The sequence below is a fragment of the Manis javanica genome, chromosome 2, assembly GCF_040802235.1.
Source record: "Manis javanica isolate MJ-LG chromosome 2, MJ_LKY, whole genome shotgun sequence".
In the NCBI taxonomy this organism is placed as follows: Eukaryota; Metazoa; Chordata; class Mammalia; order Pholidota; family Manidae; genus Manis; species Manis javanica.
In genome coordinates this window covers 210,298,285-210,322,524 of record NC_133157.1, presented here as the reverse complement: position 1 = coordinate 210,322,524, position 24,240 = coordinate 210,298,285, and the positions used below count along the sequence as shown (strand labels likewise).

The 24,240-nt window shown below is 38.4% G+C and overlaps 2 protein-coding genes across 11 annotated transcripts in view; one reads left to right on the top strand and one right to left on the bottom strand.

The window, feature by feature from the left end:
* The window catches only part of LOC118969377 (serine/threonine-protein kinase TAO1-like), a 207,906-nt gene that overhangs the window by 42,518 nt on the left and 141,148 nt on the right, over nucleotides 1–24,240 (bottom strand). For all 8 annotated transcript variants that reach the window (XM_073230102.1, XM_073230097.1, XM_073230101.1 and 5 more), the window contains one exon: nucleotides 21,188–21,310. The gene's annotated coding sequence lies outside the window, so the exon portion shown is untranslated. The remainder of the gene's footprint in view (nucleotides 1–21,187; nucleotides 21,311–24,240) is intronic.
* Nucleotides 1–24,240, top strand: part of LOC118969305 (beta-1-syntrophin-like) — a 178,197-nt gene that overhangs the window by 123,085 nt on the left and 30,872 nt on the right. The window contains exon 3 of one of the 3 annotated variants that reach the window (XM_073230111.1): nucleotides 6,859–10,272. The exons of the other annotated variants lie outside the window; for them this stretch is intronic. Coding sequence (XP_073086212.1) covers nucleotides 6,859–6,952 — 94 coding nt within the window. The 3' untranslated portion in view covers nucleotides 6,953–10,272. Of the gene's footprint in view, nucleotides 1–6,858; nucleotides 10,273–24,240 lie in introns of those variants that run through there. 3 annotated transcript variants of the gene reach the window in all.

Here is a 24,240-nt window from a genome sequence, read left to right as displayed (position 1 = left end):
AAGGAAATCATTCGTCCTCTTCCTCTCCTTCCCATCTCATAAACTAGACCACGCAAACGACAGTGAGCCAGCTTCAACCATGCAGATGAGCACGGTATCATAGGGGACAGTACAGCAGCATGGGTGAGGCAATCTGGGTCTTGGATGACCTCAGGGAGCAGAGATACTTACCTCACCCAGATGCCTCCTGGCATCCAGGAAATCATATTTTGCAGTCTTTTTGTTAGAGCAGCAAACTGAAGTACAAACTAATATACCCCCACTGTGTACCCTTACCTGCCCTTAGCCCTCCCCCCATGATTCTGGAATCTGGCCATTTTTTCTTTTATATAGTCTCTCTATCTCTCCCCCACCCCACCACCTTCCCTCTGCCCCACTCACACACACACACACACACACACACACACACACACACACACACAGGAGAAATATGACCTAACACATACCACTGACTGGTATTACTCTCAGTGACCTAGTCATGCTCCCATCCATCATGCTGATGATGCCATTCTCAGTACTTCAAAGATGATTTATAATTTAATAGGGCTGATGACCCAAAGAACTCTAAGATCCTCACCTACTCTTCTAGAGTGACTGCTTTCAATGATTTTCAAGGTAATTTCTATTTTCTATCTCTCAACAAAGTTAAATATTTGTACTTTCCTACATAAATAAGAAAATATTTCTGGATATCCTTTCTGTTTGCCTGATCTATACATTGACCTCGCTGGAGCAATAGCATACCCAGTCATTTCTTTGCCCCACTACTAGTTTTCCTACTGAAATTTTCTTCCACATCATGGTGAATTTATTTTCCTCACATCAATGTCTGATTGTGTCAAACTTTTTAATAGCACTGACTTTACCTGTTACTTAAGTTCATCTATGAGTGAGGCCTATGTTTCCAACATTTCATTCCCCGCTCCCTTCTAGTAGCATGTGTCATCTTTGCCACACTGTTCTCCATACTCACAATGTCTGGCCACAATCCAAACCTCTGTCTGCATATCTTTCAGGTATAGCCCAGTGTTCCTGCCTTGTCCATGATACTTTCTCCGAGGCCCTCAACTGAAAATAACCTATCTCCCTTTTTCATAGAGTTTTTATTTCAGACATTCATCATATTTTTTTCTCTCTCATGTTTGTGAAGTAACCTCCTAAGACAGGATGCATGAGAAGTAAGCTATATGAATGATGAATGCCTTTATTATACTCTTCAACTTGATTAAGAGTTTATAGGCATAGAGTGCCAACACTGAAATATTTTTTCTCATAAATTTGAATAAATTGCTCTGTTAATTTCTGTATCCAGTTTTGTTGATGAGAACCATATTACTCTGATTAATATTCTGCGGAAGTAGTGATTTGTTTTAGTCTGGAAAATTTTAGGAGCTTCTCTTAACTTTTGGAATTCTGATAAATAATGAGAATATGCCTAGGTATGTGTACCTTTTTTCAATTTATTTTGTCCGACACAGTGGCAATCTCACAGGAAGCTCATTAATAGCATACCTTCTTATACAGATTCTCAGGACACAGAAACTTTTTTAAGTCTATGTAGAAGCCACACTACTATGGAGTCATTGGAGAATGTACTCTAATATCACAGTCAAACAGCTTCTTAATTCTGTAGCCAAAATCAGAAGGACCTACTCAGCAGTACTTCCCTGGGACAGCCTATTCCACTAGCATCCTAGAGCCCAAGTCTACCTTATTGGCGACTTTTATCATTACAAAGTTATAGGTGATGTAAATCACTCCATGTCCTACAGAGCAGAGGAAGAGATACAAAGAAGACATAAATAAGTAACATTAAGGATTTTTCTTTGCCTAGAAAGAAATATCAAAAATTGAGAAGTGTTCCTTCCTAATAGTCCTGAAGTAGATGGTAGGCATTTGAAGAAGAGCATCAGAATATATTAACTCTGGGAAAGTCTTCCAGAGTTGTTTTTAATAAAGTGTCTCACTTCCATTTTCTTTACACTATATTTATGGTATGTAGACTAATTCAGTCTGATATTTTCTCATACATCCCTTGTCTATTTTGTTGCTCCATAGTCTTGCAAATTTCATTGATTTAAATTACTCCTCTCTAACTGGATTTTTTTCCAACCATCATAGTCTAAATCTTATATTTGTCTTGTTCTAGTATTTTCTCTTTTAAAGCATCATGTTCTTTGTTAATACATTATGCTTTTTAAAACATTTAAGCACTAATTTTCACCTCCAGTAATACAGCTCAGAACCTGCCCCACATACCTAAAGCATTAAACTTATGATCATTCCCCATGACTAGGTTTTCTGCCAGTGTTTCCTGTCTTAAGAGAGTGGCTGTCAGATTCGTTTCAATCTAGTTATCTCTTATTCATCTCTTGGAATGTCACTCTCTTAGGGACACCTTTCCTACTTCGGTGTCATGGCCTATTTCACCATCAGTGTACTTCTTAGAATATCAGTTGCTTGTTTATCTGTATGATGATTTGATCAGTAGTCTCTCCTACTAGACTTATGGGCAGGAATTGCATCTATTCTTGTTCAGCATGTATAGTGCCCACAGCACACTATGCACTCACTAGATTCCTGTGGAATGAATGAAAGAATGCTTGTATGAATGCATGGATATACCACCTCATTTCTGTAAAACCTAAGGGACCAGGAGTATTAGTGTGTCAAGGAAAACTGCATTTTATCAAGAGTATTTATGATTTCTTTAGAATTTAAGTTTAAACTGCCGTTTCCAGGAATCTGTATTTGAGTGCTAAATGACTTAGAAGTGGTTAGTTATAATTGCTTTTATCTGTAACAAGATTCAGTTTTGGAAATTAGCTGCCTTTAACCCCCCAGTGCCAACCTATATAATTATCTCCTACCTGTTTTCAGAGGCAGAATGTATGCTACTAAAAGGAAGAAACAATAGTAACTAATGTCTATTCTGTTGAATGCTGAAAAGTGGTAGGGAGAAAAAAAAATGAAACAGCCCAAGGAAAGTTAGCAGGGCAAGTGTTATTGTGATTAAGTTGGTTAGTTAATTAGTTTTTATACTGGGTGCTCAGGGAAGACCCATTACAGAGATGTCATTTGTACAGAAGGAAGTAAGGAAGAAGCAATGTCAACATCTGGTTTAAAAGTATTTCAGGCAGATAAAAAGATAACAAGTGCACAAACCACAAAACAAGTGCACAGAACACACAGTAAAAGCAAGGTTGGCATCGTTGAGGAATACCAATGAGACCCGTGTGGCTGAAGCAAAGTGATTAAACGTAAAAATAGTAGATGAGTTTAGAGCAGTGGTCAGACGTCACGCCATGTGGGCCCTTTGGTAAGAATTTGGAATTTTACTCTGAATGAAATGGGAAACCATTGAGCATCATACCATTGGTGTGAAGGCCAGGCAGGCATCATTTGTCCATGAAGATGTAACACTGCATTCTTAAGGAGCAGACAGTCCAATATTGGAGACAGGCATGTTGTCAAAACAGTGTTCCATATGACGAATCTGGTTAAGGCTATTTCCATGGAGCAATTCAGAAGGTCACTGACCTGTCAGAGTAAATGATATCTAAACTGTGGAAGAAGCAGAGATGTGGAAACAATCTAATATTCCTTTTTTACTCTCACACCTCTAATTGCTAGTGGGCCCCAATAATCAGTCTAAGACCCTTTGGATTCCTGGTCAATCTCAGGACACCCAAAGCTTATGTTAGAAACCTAAGAAGACTGGAATAGATTGGTGCTACAGTGCTAGAACCTAGTTCTCCATGTCTTCTCCAAGTTACATCATTCCTATTTCCTGACTTTCTGCCATCTTGGAGAAATCCATTTTATTGGGCTACAGTTTCTCTGATTAGCATTTCACTTCCCTCCTTATACTTGTCTTCCCCTTCATCCAGGAGAAGTCTTTCATTGGGGCTGTCTATTAGTCAGTATTCAATCAGGGAAACAGAAACGGCTGAGTTATTTTGGGCAGAGAGGAATTTAATACAGGGGTTCATTTATAAAATATTAGAAGGGCTGAGAAATACAAGAAGAAAGTGAGTGATACCCAGATGTCTGTAACTGCAGGGAGCCTCTGCTTTCACTACAGATTGCAGGAGCTGGCATGCCAAATAACACTCAGGATACTGCTGTGGCTCAGAAGACCCCGAGTCCATATATGTGTCAATGCCAATACCAGTAGTAGAATTAGCATCAATCTTCCTCAGGCCTTCTGATGCCATGCAACAGCTTACTACCACATGGCAATACAGTTGTCAGATAAAGTGACCAACTCATCCCCATATGACAAATACTTCTCAGGTTTTGGCATCCCTGGAAACCTTCAGTCTCAGGCAAACTGTGACTATTGATACCTAACTGGCAAGAGAATCTAGGAAATGTAGTTTGCTGGCTTCCATTCCAGGAAGAACAAGGGGGAGTAAAGCAAAGTTGCTCTGAGGCTGACTGCCAGCAGGCAGTTGTCTGACATAGTCCCTTTAAAGAAAATAGAGATGACTCAGAACCAATATGTCATCCTACTTAGATGCAAGCAAAACCCATTATTTCAAACTCCTGTTGCTGTGCTACTGGTGGACATGATGGTAGAAAATATTCACACTGAGGTACTGTGATGATGTAAGTCTGATCATGAGTAGGTCAAATTCTAAGTGTAGGATTTTTGTAAGGTCATGTGAGATTGTTTTAAGTTTCAAAGCACATTGCTTACACAGAGTAACTACCCAATACAGGGAATTGTTGCTACTACTGCCAACAGCAAATATGGTAACTGAGACCAGTTATGTTTACTATTCTAATGAGCAAAAACAGGCTGTAAAATATAACGAAATGAAGGCCAAGTGGAAAAATAAAAAGGAAAACAAACTCCCTGACATCTCCAATGTCAAAGGGTAGAGCATATATTTTGTGACTATGTCTATTCATCCTCCCAAAATGTAGTTCTAGATTTTTCTAGCCTCTCTTAGGACAAAGTAAACCCATCTTCCCGGGGTACTGGTGTCTACGGGCTTGGCTTATTCTAAAAGCCAAGAAAGGCCTCACTCTTAATCCTCTATGCAAAAAAGGCAGGGATGCTCTATTGTCAAAACACTCATAAACAAATGGTATCATTTTAAACATTAAGGAATTTTATACCAGTTCTTGGTACCAACAGGAATTCACTGCATGTCCACTGGGAGATTATCTCTTGCTTGGCTATGATTTTGCTTGCATGGCTTTTAAAATGTCACATAAAATATATTTAGTTTCCCTAATTTCATTTTATGTTATCAAGTAAACACAAGAAATTAGACTGATTGGTATTAAAGCACTTTTCAGACAAGATGGTAGAATGCAGCAATGGCTGTCCCCGCACAGGAGAGCAGACAGTTCCAGGCCTCTTTTGTCTTCCATACAAAACTGTGCAGAGAAGGCCTCTCAGACAGCAATGCCACTGACTCTCAGGATGGACCGCAGGGCTCATCCCTTAACCAGAGCCTTCATCATGTATTTTTGGTTTACAGTCCCTTATTCTGGCTGACAGACAGGACACTCACAGCTTTCTAACCTGAAGAGACAGAGACTGCAAGTTTATCCATCCTGGAGTTGTGACATCTGATGCCTAGCTGTAACCACACCAGGTGAATGGACTCCGGAGTCATTGCTCTAGTGACCTCTCCGAGGGAACAATCCCCAGGAGGGACACAAGTCCCTCCCATATCCCAGGGGAGGGAGGCTCCAGAGAAGGGCAGCCAAGGCTGCAAGGGAGCTCAGTAAGGAAATTGTCCTGGGTGTACACGTATGATTTGAGATTATAGAAAGAACTTAAGGATTGCTAATGAACCATTCACTTCTCAGAAAAGACAATAACAGGTTGTTCACTTTCTCTTTAAGACATGTTACAATTGCTCTCCATACGCTTATGTGGAATGTATATCTACAGGTTTCTCTTCAACTCTTTCATATGAATGTTCTGTTTAACTCCCCTTGTTCAGTCATTCCAATTATTCATCCATTCATTGATTCCCTCATTGGTCTTAAAGTGTGGACTGTGTCAGGCACTATGCTGGGAACTAGATATGTAAGAAAGAATTGAATATATTTCTTAAGAGGTTCTCTGTTCTCTCTCTAGTGGTGGCAGACAATAGCCAGCATGTTATTAGGATGCATTTTCACAAGCTTGTATACAACTCTGATATATAAAAAAGTCTTTATGAGGAAAACTTCCACTTTCCTGACACCCAGTCCAAGTGTAAACTAATGCTGGCTCCTTGACCGTCAGAGGCTAATAGATCTGCCTTTTGAGAAAGTGGTAGAATAGAGGGTGGGAAAAGGCACAAATGAGGGAAGGTTGTCAGGCAAGAGAAACAGTTACTTCCCAAAGGACAGACAAAGACTCAGCTCTTTGTTACGCTGCTGGCGCTGATTTAACTTGTGGTCAACTAAATCACGACCACATCAACCTCCAAAAGTTCTAGAGAAGTTTTTACAAACTATGTCAAAACCATTCTGCCTCCCTCTTGCACTCTCTCAACTGATTTTTTCTAACTCAAATACTGAACTTTATGATTTTTTCCTGTTGAATTTCATCGTATTGGATTCAATCTCCAAATCTGGTGAAATCATTATGAATTTTGCTTCTCTCATCTATTACTCCAACTACTCCACCCAGCTTTAGGTCATGTGAAAATTTCACAAACATCCTCTCTTTCTGTATGCCTCTATCCAACCCATCTACCACATGGCAACCAGTGATCTTTCTAAAATCAATATCTGATCTTATTCTCCACCCACACACAATTTAAACATGGCTTGCCATCAGGACAAGTAGCCTAGCATGGAACTCAGGGACTCTCACAATTTGCCCCTTGTTTGTTTCCTCTTCAGCTCCTACCAGACATCCTCCCTGACCTCCAAATGTACTGAACTATTATTCAGAAGTCCTGATGACTCCATGAACACCCACTGCCAAGCGGCCTAGCTCTGCAGTTCGTTTGAGGATGCACTTCTCTCTTCAGTCTCCCTGGATAATCACTCTTCATCCTTCAAGCTCAGCCGCACTGTAGCTCCTCTGGGAAGCCTTCTCTGGACAAACCCACATGCACAACCTCCCAACGTGGGTTGGTCTTCCACTCTCTGTGCATCCATGATAATTTACATGTATGTCCTAATACTCCACTTCTCAGATCAGTTAAAACTCAGAGCTGGTCAAAGTCTAGTGTTCATACAAATCGCTTAGGAATCTTGTAAAATCCAGACTCTGATTAACTTGGCCTGGGATGGTGAGACCTAAATATGCATTTCCTGTAAGTTCCCAGGTCATGATGATAATGCTGGTCATGGACCACACTTTGAGTAAGAAGAGTATTATTCTTGAATATTTCATTATCAACTGTGAACTCCTTAACATTAGACCCTATCACTTCCTCAGCTCTGAATTTCTAGAACCCAACACACTTAATGTACAAAAAACTATTTTAGATGAATTGACCCTGTGTCGTATCTAGCATTCGTTTTTTAAAAATGTTGAACAGGGCTACCAGAAACTACTTCCTGTGTTGGCATCAATACAATTCCATACTTCATTCAAACTAAACCTTGGCTTTTTTATTTTTAATTCACAAATTTTAAAAACAAATTGTAGAAAGAAGAGCGCTAGATAGCATCTTCTGCTTTTAGCTGGGGTACAGTAAAGGAGCTAAAAGTAAGTTGGCTACAAGTAACTGTATTTTATGATACTTGCATTAGCCTTTAATCAAACCACTCTCACATACTTATTTTCTTTAATGTTAATTCACAATGTCCTGTGAAACAAGGAGTATATATTCAATGGGCACTCACATGCTCCAGAACCTAACTTACTGGATTTAATTCCTGCCTCTGCCACTGCCCTGCTCTGTGATCTCAGGAAACATAACATCTCTGGGCTTCTATTTCCATCTCTAGAACAGGAATACAGAGAAGCTGAGGCAGAGCGAGATAAAAGGATCTCTAGGAATGAAAGAATATTAGGAGAACAGTGTGACCAATTCAAACAGAATAATATTTGCATTATAGGGGTACCAGAACAACAAGAGTGAGAGAAATGGATACAAAGTGTCTTTGAAGAAATAATTGATGAAAACTTCCCAATCTGGAGAAGGAAATATTTTTTCAGACCATGGAATTACACAGATCTCCCCAAAAAAGGGACCCAAGGAGGACAATCTCAAGACATATAATAATTAAAATGGCAAAGAGCTAAGACAAGGATGGAGTGTTAAAAGCAGCGAACAAGAGGAAAAAGATGACTTACAAAGGAAAACCTATCAGGCTATCATCAGACTTCTGAGAAGAAACCGTATAGGCCAGAAGGGAGTGGCATGATATATTTAATGCAATGAAACAGAAGGGCTTTGAACCAAGAATACTGTATACAGCAAGATTATCATTTACATTTGAAGGAGGGATTAAACAATTTCTAAATAAGCAAAAGTTGAGGTAATTTACCTCCCACAAACCACCTATACAGTGTATTTTAAAGGGACTGCTCTAAATGGAAGGGCTCCGAAGGCTAACTAGATGTCACCAGAGAAAATAAAACCACAGCACAAAAAGCAGACCAACAAAATACTAACTAAATGCAAAATGAAGTCACCTATCCACAAAATCAGTCAACAAAAACACTAAGAGTACAGAATAAAACACCTAACATATACAGAGAGGAGAAGGAAAAAAAGAAGGGAGAGAAATAAAGTATCATCAGATTGTATTTATAATAGCTTAATAAGTGAGTTAACTTAGATGGATACATAGTAAAGATGCTACCCTTGAAACTTCGGCAACCATGAATGCAAAGCCTGCAATGGCAATAAGTACATATCTATCAATATCATCCTAAATGTAAATGGACTGAATGCACCTATCAAAAGATACAGAGTAATACAATGGATATTAAAGCAAGATCCATCTATATGCTGCCTACAAGACACTCACCTCAAACCCAAAGACATACACAGACTAAAAGTGAAGGGATGGAAAAAGATATTTCACACAAACAATAGGGAGAAAAAAGCAGGTGTTGCAGTAATAGACAAAATAGACTTCAAAACAAAGTAACAAGAGACAAACAAAGAATGACAAAACATAATGATAAAGGGGGAAGTCCAACAAGAGGATATAACCATTATAAATATATATGCATCCAACACAGGAGCACCTACATATGTGAAACAAATACTAACAGAATTAAAGGAGGAAATAGAATGCAATGCATTCATTCTAGGAGACTTCAACACACCACTCACTCCAAAGTACAGATCAACCAGACAGAAAATAACTAAGTATACAGAGGCACTGAACAACACACTAGAACAGATGGATCTAATAGATATCTACAGAACTCTACACCCAAAAGCAGCAGGATACACATTCTTCTCAAGTGCCAATGGAATATTCTCCAGAACAGACCATATAGTAGGCCACAAACAGAGCCTCAGTAAATTAAAAAAGACTGAAATTCTACCAACCAACTTCTCAGATCACAAAGGTATAAAACCAGAAATAAATTGTACAAAGAAAACAAAAAGCCTCACAAACACATGGAGTTGTAACAACATGCTCCTAAATAATCAATGGATCAATGACCAAATTAAAACAGAGATTGAGCAATATATGGAGACAAATGACAACACCACAATGCCCCAACTTCTGTGGGATGCAGAGAACGCAGTTCTAAGAGGGAAGTATATAGCAGTCCAGGATTGTTTAAAGAAGGAAGAACAATCCCAAATGAATAGTCTAAATTCACAATTACTGAAAGTGAAGAAGGAAAAATAAATGAGGCCCAAAGTCAGTAAAAGGAGGGACATAATAAAGATCAGAGAAGAAATACATAAAATTGAGAAGAATGAGAGAGGCGGAGCCAGGATGGCAGCGTGAGTAGAGCAGTGGAAATCTCCTCCCAAAAACACATAGAGCTATGAAAATATAACAAAGAAAAATCTTCCTAAAATAGAGACCAGAGGACACAGGACAACATCCAGACCACATCCACACCTGCAAGAACCCAGCGCCTTGCGAAGGGGGTAAGATACAAGCCCCGGCCCGGCGGGACCCGAGCACCCCTCCCCCCGGCTCCCGGGGGGTGGAAAGAAACCGGAGCGGTTTTTTTTGGCGAGTGCTTTTTGGAAGCCTTAAAGGGACGGGCACCCGTTGCTAGGGAGGCAGGGTGGCGGGACCGGTGAGCAGGTGCCTGGGACCGGCGCCTGAGGACAAAGAATATTCCGTGTTTCTCCCTGCGGGACCAGCGGGCGGGTGCCTGAGACCGGCACCTGAGAAAGGAGGAAATAGCGCATTTTTCCCCTTTTATTCTCTCTTTTTGGTGAGCGCTTTTTGGAAGCCTTAAAGGGACAGGGACCCCGGTGCTAGGGAGGCAGGGCGGCGGGACTGGTGAGCGGGTGCCTGGGACTGGCGCCAGAGAACAAAGAATATCCCACGTTTTTCCCTGCCCTGAGACCGGCACCTGAGAAAGGAGGAAATAGCGCATTTTTCCCCTTTTTTTCCTCTCTTTTTGGTGAGTGCTTTTTGGAAGCCTTAAAGGACAGGGACCCTGGTGCTAGGGAGGCAGGGCGGCGGGACTGGTGAGCGGGTGCGTGGGACCAGCGACTGAGGAGAAAGAATATCGAGCGTTCTTTCCCTGCGGGACCAGTGGGTAGGTGCTTTTTGGAAGCCTTGAAAGGACAGGGACCCTGGTGCTAGGGAGACAGGGCAGCAGGACCAGTGAGCGGGTGCCTGGGACCGGCACCTGAGGATAAAAAAAAAAAAAATCACGTGTTTTTTCCTTTTTTTTTCTTTCTGTTCCCTCTCTCATTGTTGCTGTTGCTGTTTTGGTTTGGAGAGTGCTTTTTGGAAGTCTTAAAGGGGCAGGACAGGTCACTTAGGCCAGAGGCATGGAATCTGGGGATCTCTGGGCACTCTAACCCCCTGGGCAGCAGGGAGCACAGAGGCCCCTTACGGAGATAAATAGCCTCCCGGCCGCTCCCCCTCCAACGGGGCTACACCATTTTGGAGGAACAGCCCCAGCCAGGCCAAGCCCACAGCAACAGTGGAGATAAACCCTATAGCAACTGTGCAGGAAGCGGAAGCCCTGTCTGAGAACAGCTGCCCAGCAAAAGCCACTAGAGGTCGCTATTCTCCCAGGAGAAGGCCACAAAAAAACAAGAAGGGAAGCTCTTCCAGCGGTCACTTGTACCAGCTCTGCAAACTATCTCTATCACCATGAAAAGGCAAAACTACAGGCAGACAAAGATCACAGAGACAACACCTGAGAGGGAGACAGACCTAACTAGTCCTCCTGAAAAAGAATTCAAAATAAAAATCATGAACATGCTGACAGAGATGCAGAGAAAAATGCAAAAGCAATGGGATGAGATGCAGAGAAAAATGCAAGAGCAGTGGGATGAGATGCAGAGAAAAATCCAAGAGCAGTGGGATGAAGTCCGGAAGGAGATCACAGATGTCAGGAAGGAGATCACAGAAGTGAAACAATCCCTGGAAGGATTTATAAGCAGAATGGATAAGATGCAAGAGGCCATTGAAGGAATAGAAGCCAGAGAACAGGAACGTATAGAAGCTGACATAGAGAGAGATAAAAGGATCTCCAGGAATGAAACAACACTAAGAGAACTATGTGAACAAGCCAAAAGGAATAATATTCGTATTATAGGGGTACCAGAAGAAGAAGAAAGAGGAAAAGGGATAGAAAGTCTCTTTGAAGAAATAATTGCTGAAAACTTCCCCAAACTGGGGGAGGAAATAATCGAACAGACCATGGAATTACACAGAACCCCTAACAGAAAGGATCCAAGGAGGACAACACCAAGACACATAGTAATTAAAATGGCAAGGATCAAGGACAAGGAAAGAGTTTTAAAGGCAGCTAGAGAGAAAAAGGTCACCTATAAAGGAAAACCAATCAGGCTAACATCAGACTTCTCAACAGAAACCCTACAGGCCAGAAGAGAATGGCATGATATACTTAATGCAATGAAACAGAAGGTCCTTGAACCAAGGATACTGTATCCAGCACGACTATCATTTAAATATGATGCGGGATTAAACAATTCCCAGACAAGCAAAAGCTGAGGGATTTTGCTTCCCTCAAACCACCCCTACAGGGCATCCTACAGGGACTGCTCTAGATGAGAGCACTCCTAAAAAGAGCACAGAACAAAACACACAACATATGAAGAATGGAGGAGGAGGAATAAGAAGGGAGAGAAGAAATGAATCTCCAGACAGTGTATATAACAGCTCAATAAGCGAGCTAAGTTAGGCAGTAAGATACTAAAGAAGCTAACCTTGAACCTTTGGTAACCACGAATCTAAAGCCTACAATGGCAATAAGTACATATCTCTCAATAGTCACCCTAAATGTAAATGGACTTAATGCACCAATGAAAAGACATAGAGTAATAGAATGGATAAAAAAGCAAGACCCATCTATATGCTGCTTACAAGAAACTCACCTTAAACCCAAAGATAAGCATAGACTAAAAGTCAAGGGATGGAAAAACATATTTCAGGCAAACAACAGTGAGAAGAAAGCAGGGGTTGCAGTACTAATATCAGACAAAATAGACTTCAAAACAAAGAAAGTAACAAGAGATAAAGAAGGATACTACATAATGATAAAGGGCTCAGTCCAACAAGAGGATATAACCATTCTAAATATATATGCACCCAATACAGGAGCACCAGCATATGTGAAGCAAATACTAACAGAACTAAAGAGGGAAATAGACTGCAATGCATTCATTCTAGGAGACTTCAACACACCACTCACCCCAAAGGATAGATCCACCGGGCAGAAAATAAGTAAGGACACACAGGCACTGAACAACACACTAGAACAGATGGACCTAATAGACATCTATAGAACTCTACATCCAAAAGCAACAGGATATACATTCTTCTCAAGTGCACATGGAACATTTTCCAGAATAGACCACATACTAGATCACAAAAAGAGCCTCAGTAAATTCCAAAATATTGAAATTCTCCCAACCAATTTTTCAGACCACAAAGGTATGAAAGTAGAAATGAATTCTACAAAGAAAACAAAAAGGCTCGCAAACACATGGAGGCTTAACAACATGCTTCTAAATAATCAATGGATCAATGAACAAATCAAAATAGAGATCAAGGAATATATAGAAACAAATGACGACAACAACACTAAGCCCCAACTTCTGTGGGACGCAGCGAAAGCAGTCTTAAGAGGAAAGTATATAGCAATCCAGGCACACTTGAAGAAGGAAGAACAATCCCAAATGAATAGTCTAACATCACAATTATCAAAACTGGAAAAAGAAGAACAAATGAGGCCTAAACTCAGCAGAAGGAGTGATATAATAAAGATCAGAGAAGAAATAAACAAAATTGAGAAGAATAAAACAATAGCAAAAATCAATGAAACGAAGAGCTGGTTCTTCGAGAAAATAAACAAAATAGATAAGCCTCTAGCCAAACTTATTAAGAGAAAAAGAGAATCAACACAAATCAACATAATCAGAAATGAGAATGGAAAAATCACGACAGACTCCACAGAAACACAAAGAATTATTAAAGACTACTATGAAAACCTATATGCCAACAAGCTGGAAAACCTAGAAGAAATGGACAACTTCCTAGGAAAATACAACCTCCCAAGACTGACCAAGGAAGAAACACAAAAGTTAAACAAACCAATTATGAGCAAAGAAATTGAAACGGTAATCAAAAAACTACCCAAGAACAAAACCCCGGGGCCAGACGGATTTACCTCAGAATTTTATCAGACACACAGAGAAGACATAATACCCATTCTCCTTAAAGTGTTCCATAAAATAGAAGAAGACGGAATACTCCCAAACTCATTCTATGAAGCCAACATCACCCTAATACCAAAACCAGGCAAAGACACCACCAAAAAAGAAAATTACAGACCAATATCCCTGATGAATATAGATGCAAAAATACTCAATAAAATATTATCAAACAGAATTCAACAGTATATCAAAAGGATCATACACCATGAGCAAGTGGGGTTCATCCCAGAAATGCAATGATGATACAACATTCGAAAATCCATCAACATCATATACCACATCAACAAAAAGAAAGACAAAAACCACATGATCATCTCCATAGATGTTGAAAAACATTTGACAAAATTCAAAAACCATTCATGATAAAAACTCTCAGCAAAATGGGAATAGAGGGCAAGTACCTCAACATAATAAAGGCCATATATGATAAACCCACAGCCAGCATTATATTGAACAGCAAGAAGCTGAAAGCATTTCCTCTGAGATCTGGAACAAGACAGGGATGCCCACTCTCCCCACTGTTATTTAACGTAGTACTGGAGGTCCTAGCCACGGCAATCAGACAAAACAAAGAAATACAAGGAATCCAGATTGGTAAAGAAGAAGTTAAACTGTCACTGTTTACAGATGATATGATACTGTACATAAAAAACCCTAAAGACTCCACTCCAAAACTACTAGAACTGATATCGGAATACAGCAAAGTTGCAGGATACAAAATTAACACACAGAAATCTGTAGCTTTCCTATACACTAACAATGAATCAATAGAAAGAGTAATCAGGAAAACAATTCCATTCACCATTGCATCAAAAAGAATAAAATACCTAGGAATAAACCTAACCAAAGAGGTGAAAGACTTATACTCTGAAAACTACAAGTCACTCTTAAGAGAAATTAAAGGGGACACTAATAAATGGAAACTCATCCCATGCTCATGGCTAGGAAGAATTAATATCGTCAAAATGGCCATCCTGCCCAAAGCAATATACAGATTTGATGCAATCCTTCTCAAATTACCAGCAACATTCTTCAATGAATTGGAACAAATAATTCAAAAATTCATATGGAAACACCAAAGACCCCGAATAGCCAAAGCAATCCTGAAAAAGAAGAATAAAGTAGGGGGGATCTCACTCCCCAACTTCAAGCTCTACTACAAAGCCATAGTAATCAAGACAATTTGGTACTGGCACAAGAACAGAGCTACAGACCAGTGGAACAGATTAGAGACTCCAGAAATTAACCCAAACATATATGGTCAATTAATATTTGATAAAGGAGCCATGGACATACAATGGCAAAATGACAGTCTCTTCAACAGATGGTGCTGGCAGAACTGGACAGCTACATGTAGGAGAATGAAACTGGACCATTGTCTAACCCCATATACAAAGGTAGACTCAAAATGGATCAAAGACCTGAATGTAAGTCATGAAACCATTAAACTCCTGGAAAAAAATATAGGCAAAAACCTCTTAGACATAAACATGAGTGACCTCTTCTTGAACATATCTCCCCGAGCAAGGAAAACAACAGCAAAAATGAGCAAGTGGGACTACATTAAGCTGAAAAGCTTCTGTACAGCGAAAGACACCATCAATAGAACAAAAAGGAACCCTACAGTATGGGAGAATATATTTGAAAATGACAGATCTGATAAAGGCTTGACGTCCAGAATATATAAAGAGCTCACATGCCTCAACAAACAAAAAACAAATAACCCAATTAAAAAATGGGCAGAGGAACTGAACAGACAGTTCTCTAAAAAAGAAATACAGATGGCCAAGAGACACATGAAAAGATGCTCCACATCGCTAATTATCAGAGAAATGCAAATTAAAACTACAATGAGGTATCACCTCACACCAGTAAGGATAGCTGCCATCCAAAAGACAAACAACAACAAATGTTGGCGAGGCTGTGGAGAAAGGGGAACCCTCCTACACTGCTGGTGGGAATGTAAATTAGTTCCTACACTGCTGGTGGGAATGTAAATTAGTTCAACCATTGTGGAAAGCAGTATGGAGGTTCATCAAAATGCTCAAAACAGACCTACCATTTGACCCAGGAATTCCACTCCTAGGAATTTACCCTAAGAACGCAGCAATCAAGTTTGAGCAAGACAGATGCACCCCTATGTTTATCGCAGCACTATTTACAATAGCCAAGAATTGGAAGCAACCTAAATGTCCATCGGTAGATGAATGGATAAAGAAGATGTGGTACATATACACAATGGAATACTAGTCCGCCGTAAGAAGTGGAAAAATCCAACCATTTGCAGCAACATGGATGGAGCTGGAGAGTATCATGCTCAGTGAAATAAGCCAAGCGGAGAAAGAGAAATACCAAATGATGTCACTCATCTGAGGAGTATAGGAACAAAGGAAAAACTGAAGGAACAAAACAGCAGCGGAATTACAGAACCCAAAAATGGACTAACAGGTACCAAAGGGAAAGGAACTGGGGAGGATGGGTGGGCAGGGGGGTATAAGGGTGGGGGAAGAAGAAGGCGGGTATTAAGATTAGCATGCATGGGGGGAGGGAGAAAGGGGAGGGTGGGCTGCACAACACAGAGAGGACAAGCAGTGACTCTACAACATTTTGCTAAGCTGATGGACAGTAACCATAATGTGGTTGTTAGGGGGGACATGATATAGGGGAGAGCATAGTAAACATAGTATTCTTCATGTAAGTGTAGATTAAAAATTAATAAAAAAAAGAAAAGAAAGAAAGAAAGAAAGAAAAGGGGGATTACTCCTTGATAGGATAAAACTATTGGTAAATCAAAGATCAACGCATGCTTTAAATATCCTTAATGTTGATCACTTAAAGGGTGTCAGATGATCAGCTTTGGAGGTACTCTATTCTGATAATATTCCTTTCTCTTAATAAAAAAAAAAAAAGCAGTTCCTTTGTGCTGACCTCCAATGAGTTCTGCACAGTGGTATAGAGGGCATGTCAAAGTGTGGGCAAAGGGTCTGTTTGTTTCTATGCAAAAGATCAAGGCCGAGCTTGGATACTCAGAAAATAAGATACGATATGAGGAGGAGCTTCCGGGATCAGCACTGTCTGAAAGACTCGTGCCGGGGGATGATCATCAAAAAGCCTCCACAGGGATCCAGGCGATGCTGTGGTTGTGGCTGCGTCCACCCCACCGTTTCCTGGACTTGCCATTGGAATGAGGAGGGAGATAGCTAGGCTGGCATGTGCATACAGTGAGACAACGAATTTGACTGGATCTGTACTGTTGGAAATCAACCAGGAGTTGGGAGGGGTGCAAGTCGTAGCACTCCAAAATCTTATGACTATAGACTATCTACGGTTAAAAGAACGTATGGGAGGTGAACAGATCCCAGAAATGGGCTGCTTTAATTTGTCTGATTTTTCTCAGACTGTTCAAGTACAGTTGGACAATATCCATTATATCATAGTCAAATTTTCACAAATCCCTAGGGTGCCTAAATGGTTTTCTTGGCTTCACTGGAGATGGATGGTAATTATAGATTTGCTTTGTTTATGTCACTGTATTCCTATTATGTTAATATGTGTGTACAAATTAGTTAGTAGTTTAAAGCCTATACATTCTTAAGGTACTCTACAAGAAGATATGTCAAAGAAATAATCAATCCTCCCATGTTTTCTTCCATATGCTACCTCTATAGCTTTTCTTCTTCCTTCCTAATTACAACCCTTAAATAGAATTCGTGCCTCATATCGAAGTTACCGAGTATCATAATTCCTCCAGGTGGTAAGGATACCTCGAGACAAGTGCTGGGCATAGAAGCCACAGGGCATAAATCTGCAAAGAAGTAAAAAGCTAACCTTTTCAAACAATATGGCTTCTCTCTCACTTACCAACTTTACATTTCCCTGTATGGCCCCGGAAGATGACTGGTTAGCCAGAGATGGGTAAGATTCCTCAAGGAAGGAACAACCTAAGACAGGCACAGTCGCAGGGGGGCCATCAGGTGAGAATTTGGGGATGAACAGAGGTAAGGCTCAGAACCTCACCCCCCCCTGCTTTGAGAGAAATCTTCTGCATCCGTGGATGTCTTGCTGCCCTTGTCTAGCCTGGATTAATACTTAGTCCATAGGCACACACCTGATCATCTACATTTGCCCTCTTACAGCACTAAACTATGTTTTCTACCTTTATCTTGCATCTACCTACCACTTCAGCATTTTATTAAAAATAAAAATAATAATAATAATAGAGGGAGAAATGTGGGATCAACATATAAATCAAGTACAAAAATCAAATGAATATTCATATTTGACCTGATTGTTTATAGGTCATAATGCTTGACCAAAACCGAAAGTTTCTGTGATGAATGCCCTTGTACTGTTCACCATGTAAGAATTTATTCACTATGTAAGAATTCGTTCACCATGTAAGAACTTGTTCATTATGCTTCAGAAGATTGGAGACTGACGAGAATTAGGCTTGAGATGGATTAATGATTGTACATTGAGCATTGGCCCCCCTATACTGAATTTTATTATTGTTAACAACCATTTGATCAATAAATATGAGAGATGTCCTCTCAAAAAAAAAATTGAGAAGAATAAAACAACAGAATAAATCAATGAAATGAAGAGCTGGCTCCTTGAGAAAATAAACAAAATAGAGAAACCCTTAGCCAGGCTTATTAAGCAAAAAAGAGAATCTGTACACATAAACAGTATCAGAAATGAGAAAGAAAAAAATCACAATGGACACCATAGAAATACAAAGAATTATTGGAGAGTACTATGAAAATCTATATGCTAATAAACTGTATAACCTAGAAGAAATGGACAACTTTCTAGAAAAATATAACCTTCTAAGACAGACCCAGGAAGAAACAAAATCTAAACAGACCAATTACTAGCAATGAAATTGAATTGGTAATCAAAAACTACCCAAGAACAAAACCCCTGGTCCAGGTGGGTTCACTGCTGAATTTTCTCAGACATTTAGAGAACTCATAATACCCATTCTCCTTAAAGTTTTCCAAAAAATAGAAGAGGAGGTAATACATCCAAACTCTTTCTATGAAGCCAGCATCACTCCAGTACCAAAACCAGGCAAAGACACCACAAAAAAAGAAAACTACAGACCAATATCCCTGATGAACATAGATGCACAAATACTCAAGAAAATATTAGCAGACAAATTCAAAAATACATCAGGAGGATCATACACCATGATCAAGTGGGATTCATCTCAGGGATGCAAGGATGTTACAACATTCAAAAATCCATCAACATCATCCACCACATCAATAAAAAGGACAAAAACTACATGATTGTCTCCATAGATGCTGAAAAAGTATTTGACAAAATTCAACATCCATTCATGATAAAAACTCTCAACAAAATGGGTATAGAGGGCAAGTACCTCAACATAATAAAGGCCATATATGACTGACCCACATCCAACATCATACTTAACAGTGAGAAGCTGAAAGCTTTTCCTCTAAGATTAGGAACAAGACAAGGATGCCCACTCTCCCCGCTTTTATTCAACATAGTGCTGGATGTCCTAGCCACGGCAATTAGACAACACGAAGAAATAAAAGGCATCCAGATTGGTAAGGAAGAAGTCAAACTGTCACTGTTTGCAGATGACATGATATTGCACATAAAACAAACAGGATGAGATCAAATAACCACAGAAGACAGGGGAAATAAAAAAAACTGTCCTCTTTAAAGTCTGTTTCTGCTCTATAGTTCATGAAGTAGAAAGTAGAAATTTACATCTTCAATAATTAACAATTTAATTGTTTTTAAGACCCTTTGATCTGTTATTAAAATTTCCAAAAATAACATGATTGTTTAGGAAAAAAATCTCTCCTTTAAAACAAAAACAAGCAATAATTGAAAGCTAAGTTCTTCAGTATGACCTTCCCATTTCCACTTGAATATATAATACTGTCAAACATTATTCACCTAAATGAATTTTTAGGAATATTCCCCATTTTCATTAAATATAAAAATTAGAATATATATAGACATTTCCAATAATGTCATGTAAAAGTTTTTCTTTAATGTTTTAAGAGTTTTTTTTATTTTTCTATTTTTATGGTCAATGACTGATTACATCAAATAATACAAGTAAATCATTACTCTAAATCTCATGATTTTAGATATGAAAAAGCAATCACATTGTAAAAATAAGGCAATTCAATTCATTAGAATATTGTTAATTTTTAAATATTCACTTTAGTAACATTTTGTACATCTCACAAATCTCAAGTATTAACTTTCCTGATTTTTATTTATTGGCAGTAAGGATTACAGGGTACTGAGAATTTTAAAAAGACTCACAGTTTTGTATCCATCAAATCAATTTTCATTTTATTTTATGCAATACTATTTCAAGTCTAATAATTTACACATAAATAAAATGTGTAAGTATCTATTATTTTTTCCTTAAGGAAGATTGCTGGTGTAGTCTTTATACTGTCAAATTAAGTTAACAACTAAAGGAATAGAAGTAAATAAATCAAGGAGCTATGTTCCCCCCATTTAATATTTGAAACAGAAAAATATACCCTATTTAATAATTACTAAAAATTATTTTTAATAATTTATGCATGTCCAAAAAATCCACATATCACTTCTACAGACTACTTTTAAGTTACTTAATATAAATATGTTCAAACTATCAATTTTTACCTTCTTACCTCATCCATAAAAGGTGGCATTGAGGTCTGCAGAACCCATATGATGCTGGAGCGTGAGCTGTCGGCCACTGCGTTTGTCTAAGTAAAACCTTCAGCAAATCAAATAAGGTTCCAGAGAATCGTGCAATTTATACGTGAGAAATTATAACCACAGGATAACAACTTCAACAAATGTGTCTGGAAGGGAGACTTTGAAAGCTCAAGGAAATCTCAGGAATCAAGTTCAGCTCCAGTAACTTACAGAAAAGGAAACAATAAAGGGAGGGGGGAGGGAGATGGAGATAGAGGGAAAAAGACCTAAGTGATTACACTAGGTATTAAATGATAAACGTAGCATACTAAATAATTTCTACTGGTACACTTGCCCCTGGCCTCTGCTCAGTCACTGCTGTTCTAAAGACCACCTTTCTTCATAATCAATTCACCCTAAGCCACTGGCAGACATCAACAACACAAAATATACTCCTAACCATGCACTGAATACTGAAGAAAAGACATTAAGAAACATTCCTCTGAAAAGAATGTATACAGCTCTTTCTTACAAGTTGAAAAGCATAGGGATAATAACTTCTCCTTTGGAACATGGTTAAAAATGGAGTATAGACTTAATCAGGGAAACTACCAATCCTCAAATTTATTTAAATTTTGAACAATTATTTGCACTCAGAAAAGCAAAGAAGTATTTCTGTTTACCTTCTGAATATCTCAAAAGCATGTCTTGGGGCTGGTGGGATGTTGCACTTTGGTGTGGCTGATGGAGTGGGCCAGTATCCTGTCATTAGCACCCGGACAGAGGTCAACATCACCTAAAGATACCTGTGCAGAAAGAAAGACATATGCCCCCCAGTGAACTAGGATTTGTTGCCCATTCCACATTGACACTGTGTTAGAGTTATCAAAGTAGTTAGCTCCATGTCCAATATCTAGCACATAACTCTTCTTAAAGGTTAAACCCATCCCCGTGTATTCTAAATTTTAACTATCTTGGCAAATATTTATAATTATTGCTTACATTGTTGGCCTTATAAAATACTAATCAAAGGATAACTATGCATGTGAACAAAGTCTGACTGGTGTCACTGAGAAGTGTAAAATTTTGGCTTGTAAGCTAATTTACAGATAAAATATCAAGGGACCATATATCACCGTCATTTTAAAGAAATTTCTACGATACTATCTTTTATCTCAGCTGTTAAATCTTTTAAACCACTTTAACATACAAACTTATTTCTAATATCCCATTCACATTTCAACTACATTGACAAAACTTGTTTTTTACATGGAGTTCACATTTTAACAACCTCTCCATGGGACACTGTATATCCAGTCCTACATAGTAGGTGATCTAAATATTTGTATAATGTATGACTACCTCTAGAAAATATACGTTAGAAATACTGTCATAATTATTTATTCTTTGAACAAATTTAATTTTAAAGAAAACAATAAAGTGTATCAATAGGAATTTTTAAGGGTGAAATATCTTTATTATTGATATTCACAGCTTGTTCTAAACCATTACTCCATTTTTATCTAACCTTCATGATTTGTTGATAACAGATTCTTAAAAGAGAGGAATTGAACAATATAAACAAGTATTCCATGGTCAGATTTCTCCCCACATATCTACTAATTGTTTACTCCGCTTTAGAAAAACTGCAACTAGAAATCTTAGATGATGCATAGGAGAGATGATCATAGCAGAGATTCTCAGAGGATGAAAAGAGAAGGTTGGACAACTGTCTGTATTTGTCAAAATTGGGGATTGAGAGTAGGGGGTCACAACTTGATTCGATACATCCTAGACAATGAAGTCTTTTAATCTTTCTCCCATATATCCACACAATTTCTTAACATTCAAGTCTTTGCTCAAAAATGTCATTTTTTCTAAAGGAGGCCTTTCCTAACCACATTTCCCTGCTGCAGATTTCCTCTGCAGCTCCTATCAGCAGCTAAGGTGCTATGTTTATTTATCTGGTTCATTATCGGTCTCCCAGATCAGAATGTAAGCTCCATCATAGCAGGATTTGTGTCTATTTTGTTCTGCTATGTATACCCACTTCTACAACAATGCTTTGCACAGAAAACACTTGATGAATTACTTGTTAAATAGAAGGAAAAAGAAACCTTAAAGAACTATTACTAGAAGTTTGTATCATCTATTTCTAACTATCTCAGCAATATTTTGAGGCCACTCAGCCTATATTCAGATAGCACATGACAGGGGCAAATACACAGACAGAGGTACCAGAAACGTCTCTAAGGATATGACGTGATTTGTGATATAAACAAAAAATGATTGTAAGATGGTTGTCCTTACCCTGTCCCTGTTTTAAAATTAAAAACAGAGGAAAAAATGGACAAATACTTAAATTTATTTCAGCTTAAGGTTTAGCTAAATAAAATATACCACAATTATTATTAGAATTTCAAGAAAGTACTTATTTTATGACTTCTAAATGAAAGTGAAGAGCCAGTGTCTTGGGATATTTCAACAGACCAAGAACCTTTAAGAAAGTTACAAAGAATCATCAGCTGCCAGATTGGTGATATTTTAAAAGGGCTCAAAGATTTCAGAAAGCTCAAGATCTGTTTTGATTAATCTGTCACTTTTCATCAAATCTGTCTAATGCAGATTAAGGCTTAGGAAATTTAGAGCTTAAGGTTCTTAGGATAAACAATTATAAAAAAGCCAATAATTCCTTATAAATAGTGGCCTTATATTTAAGTGGAATCTGCAATCAAATTAGCAGAAAAAATGGAGCATCTTGATAAGTACTCTTCTTACTGTAGTTAACAAATTACTAAATACTCTACCAGAGTGAAAAATATGTCTGAACAATCAAGATTTATGTCTGGAAAACTCACAAACTTTAAACAACTGAAAGGCAAACAGATCTGATGAAATCATTATGTTGAATAATCATTCTCTCCCTCTTTTTAAATGAGACAATCCCAACAAAGTAGTCAAGAGCAAAGAATCTAATTTTCTTGTCAAAGGGCCTTCAAGATCACAGCCCAGGTAATTTTCAACAATACCTAAAACAGTAAGGGTGTTGAACCTTTCCTTACAGGTAGTTTCAACAGAGTATTTATTCTGACTAGTTGTCCCCCTATAGCTCTCCATATATGTAAAGTTAGTCATAGAATAAGAATGAACAGTAATAAAAACTGAATCAGATGAAAATATGTATCAATGTATTAGAATAAAGTTACAAATCCCTGAACAATCTAAAAAAGACAAAAGTATCTAGGATGATCGCATTATTCAGGTTCTCCCCACCCAAATTTACCATAGACTTTTATCTTTCCTGCTTTCAGCCCTTCTACACTACAAATAGGAGGCAAATCATACAACTATTTAAAATGGAGAGGGACCAGAAGTCCCAGTAATGCCTTAATATATATAAATGCCCATTCTATAGAATTAGGTATTTTCATTTATTTTACTTGTGAAGAGACTGTGGAACCAGTAGAAGTGATCTCATATTTAAATATCAGAGGAAAGATCTCCAAATTTCTTTCATGGGTGTGGCATATCTTAATTACAAAGCAGTACATATTACTTGAGAGAGAAAATGTCAAAGAAAAGCTGGAGTTCTCTAAAACTTATGGTTAAAGGTGAAGTTGAAAAACAGTTAGAAAGAAACAAAATTCTGAACTTCACTGAATCCTCACAAAACCCCCGCTGGACTCCAAAGCTGTATAGATTCTAGCTTACTGCCTTTTGGGAGTCACAATACAAA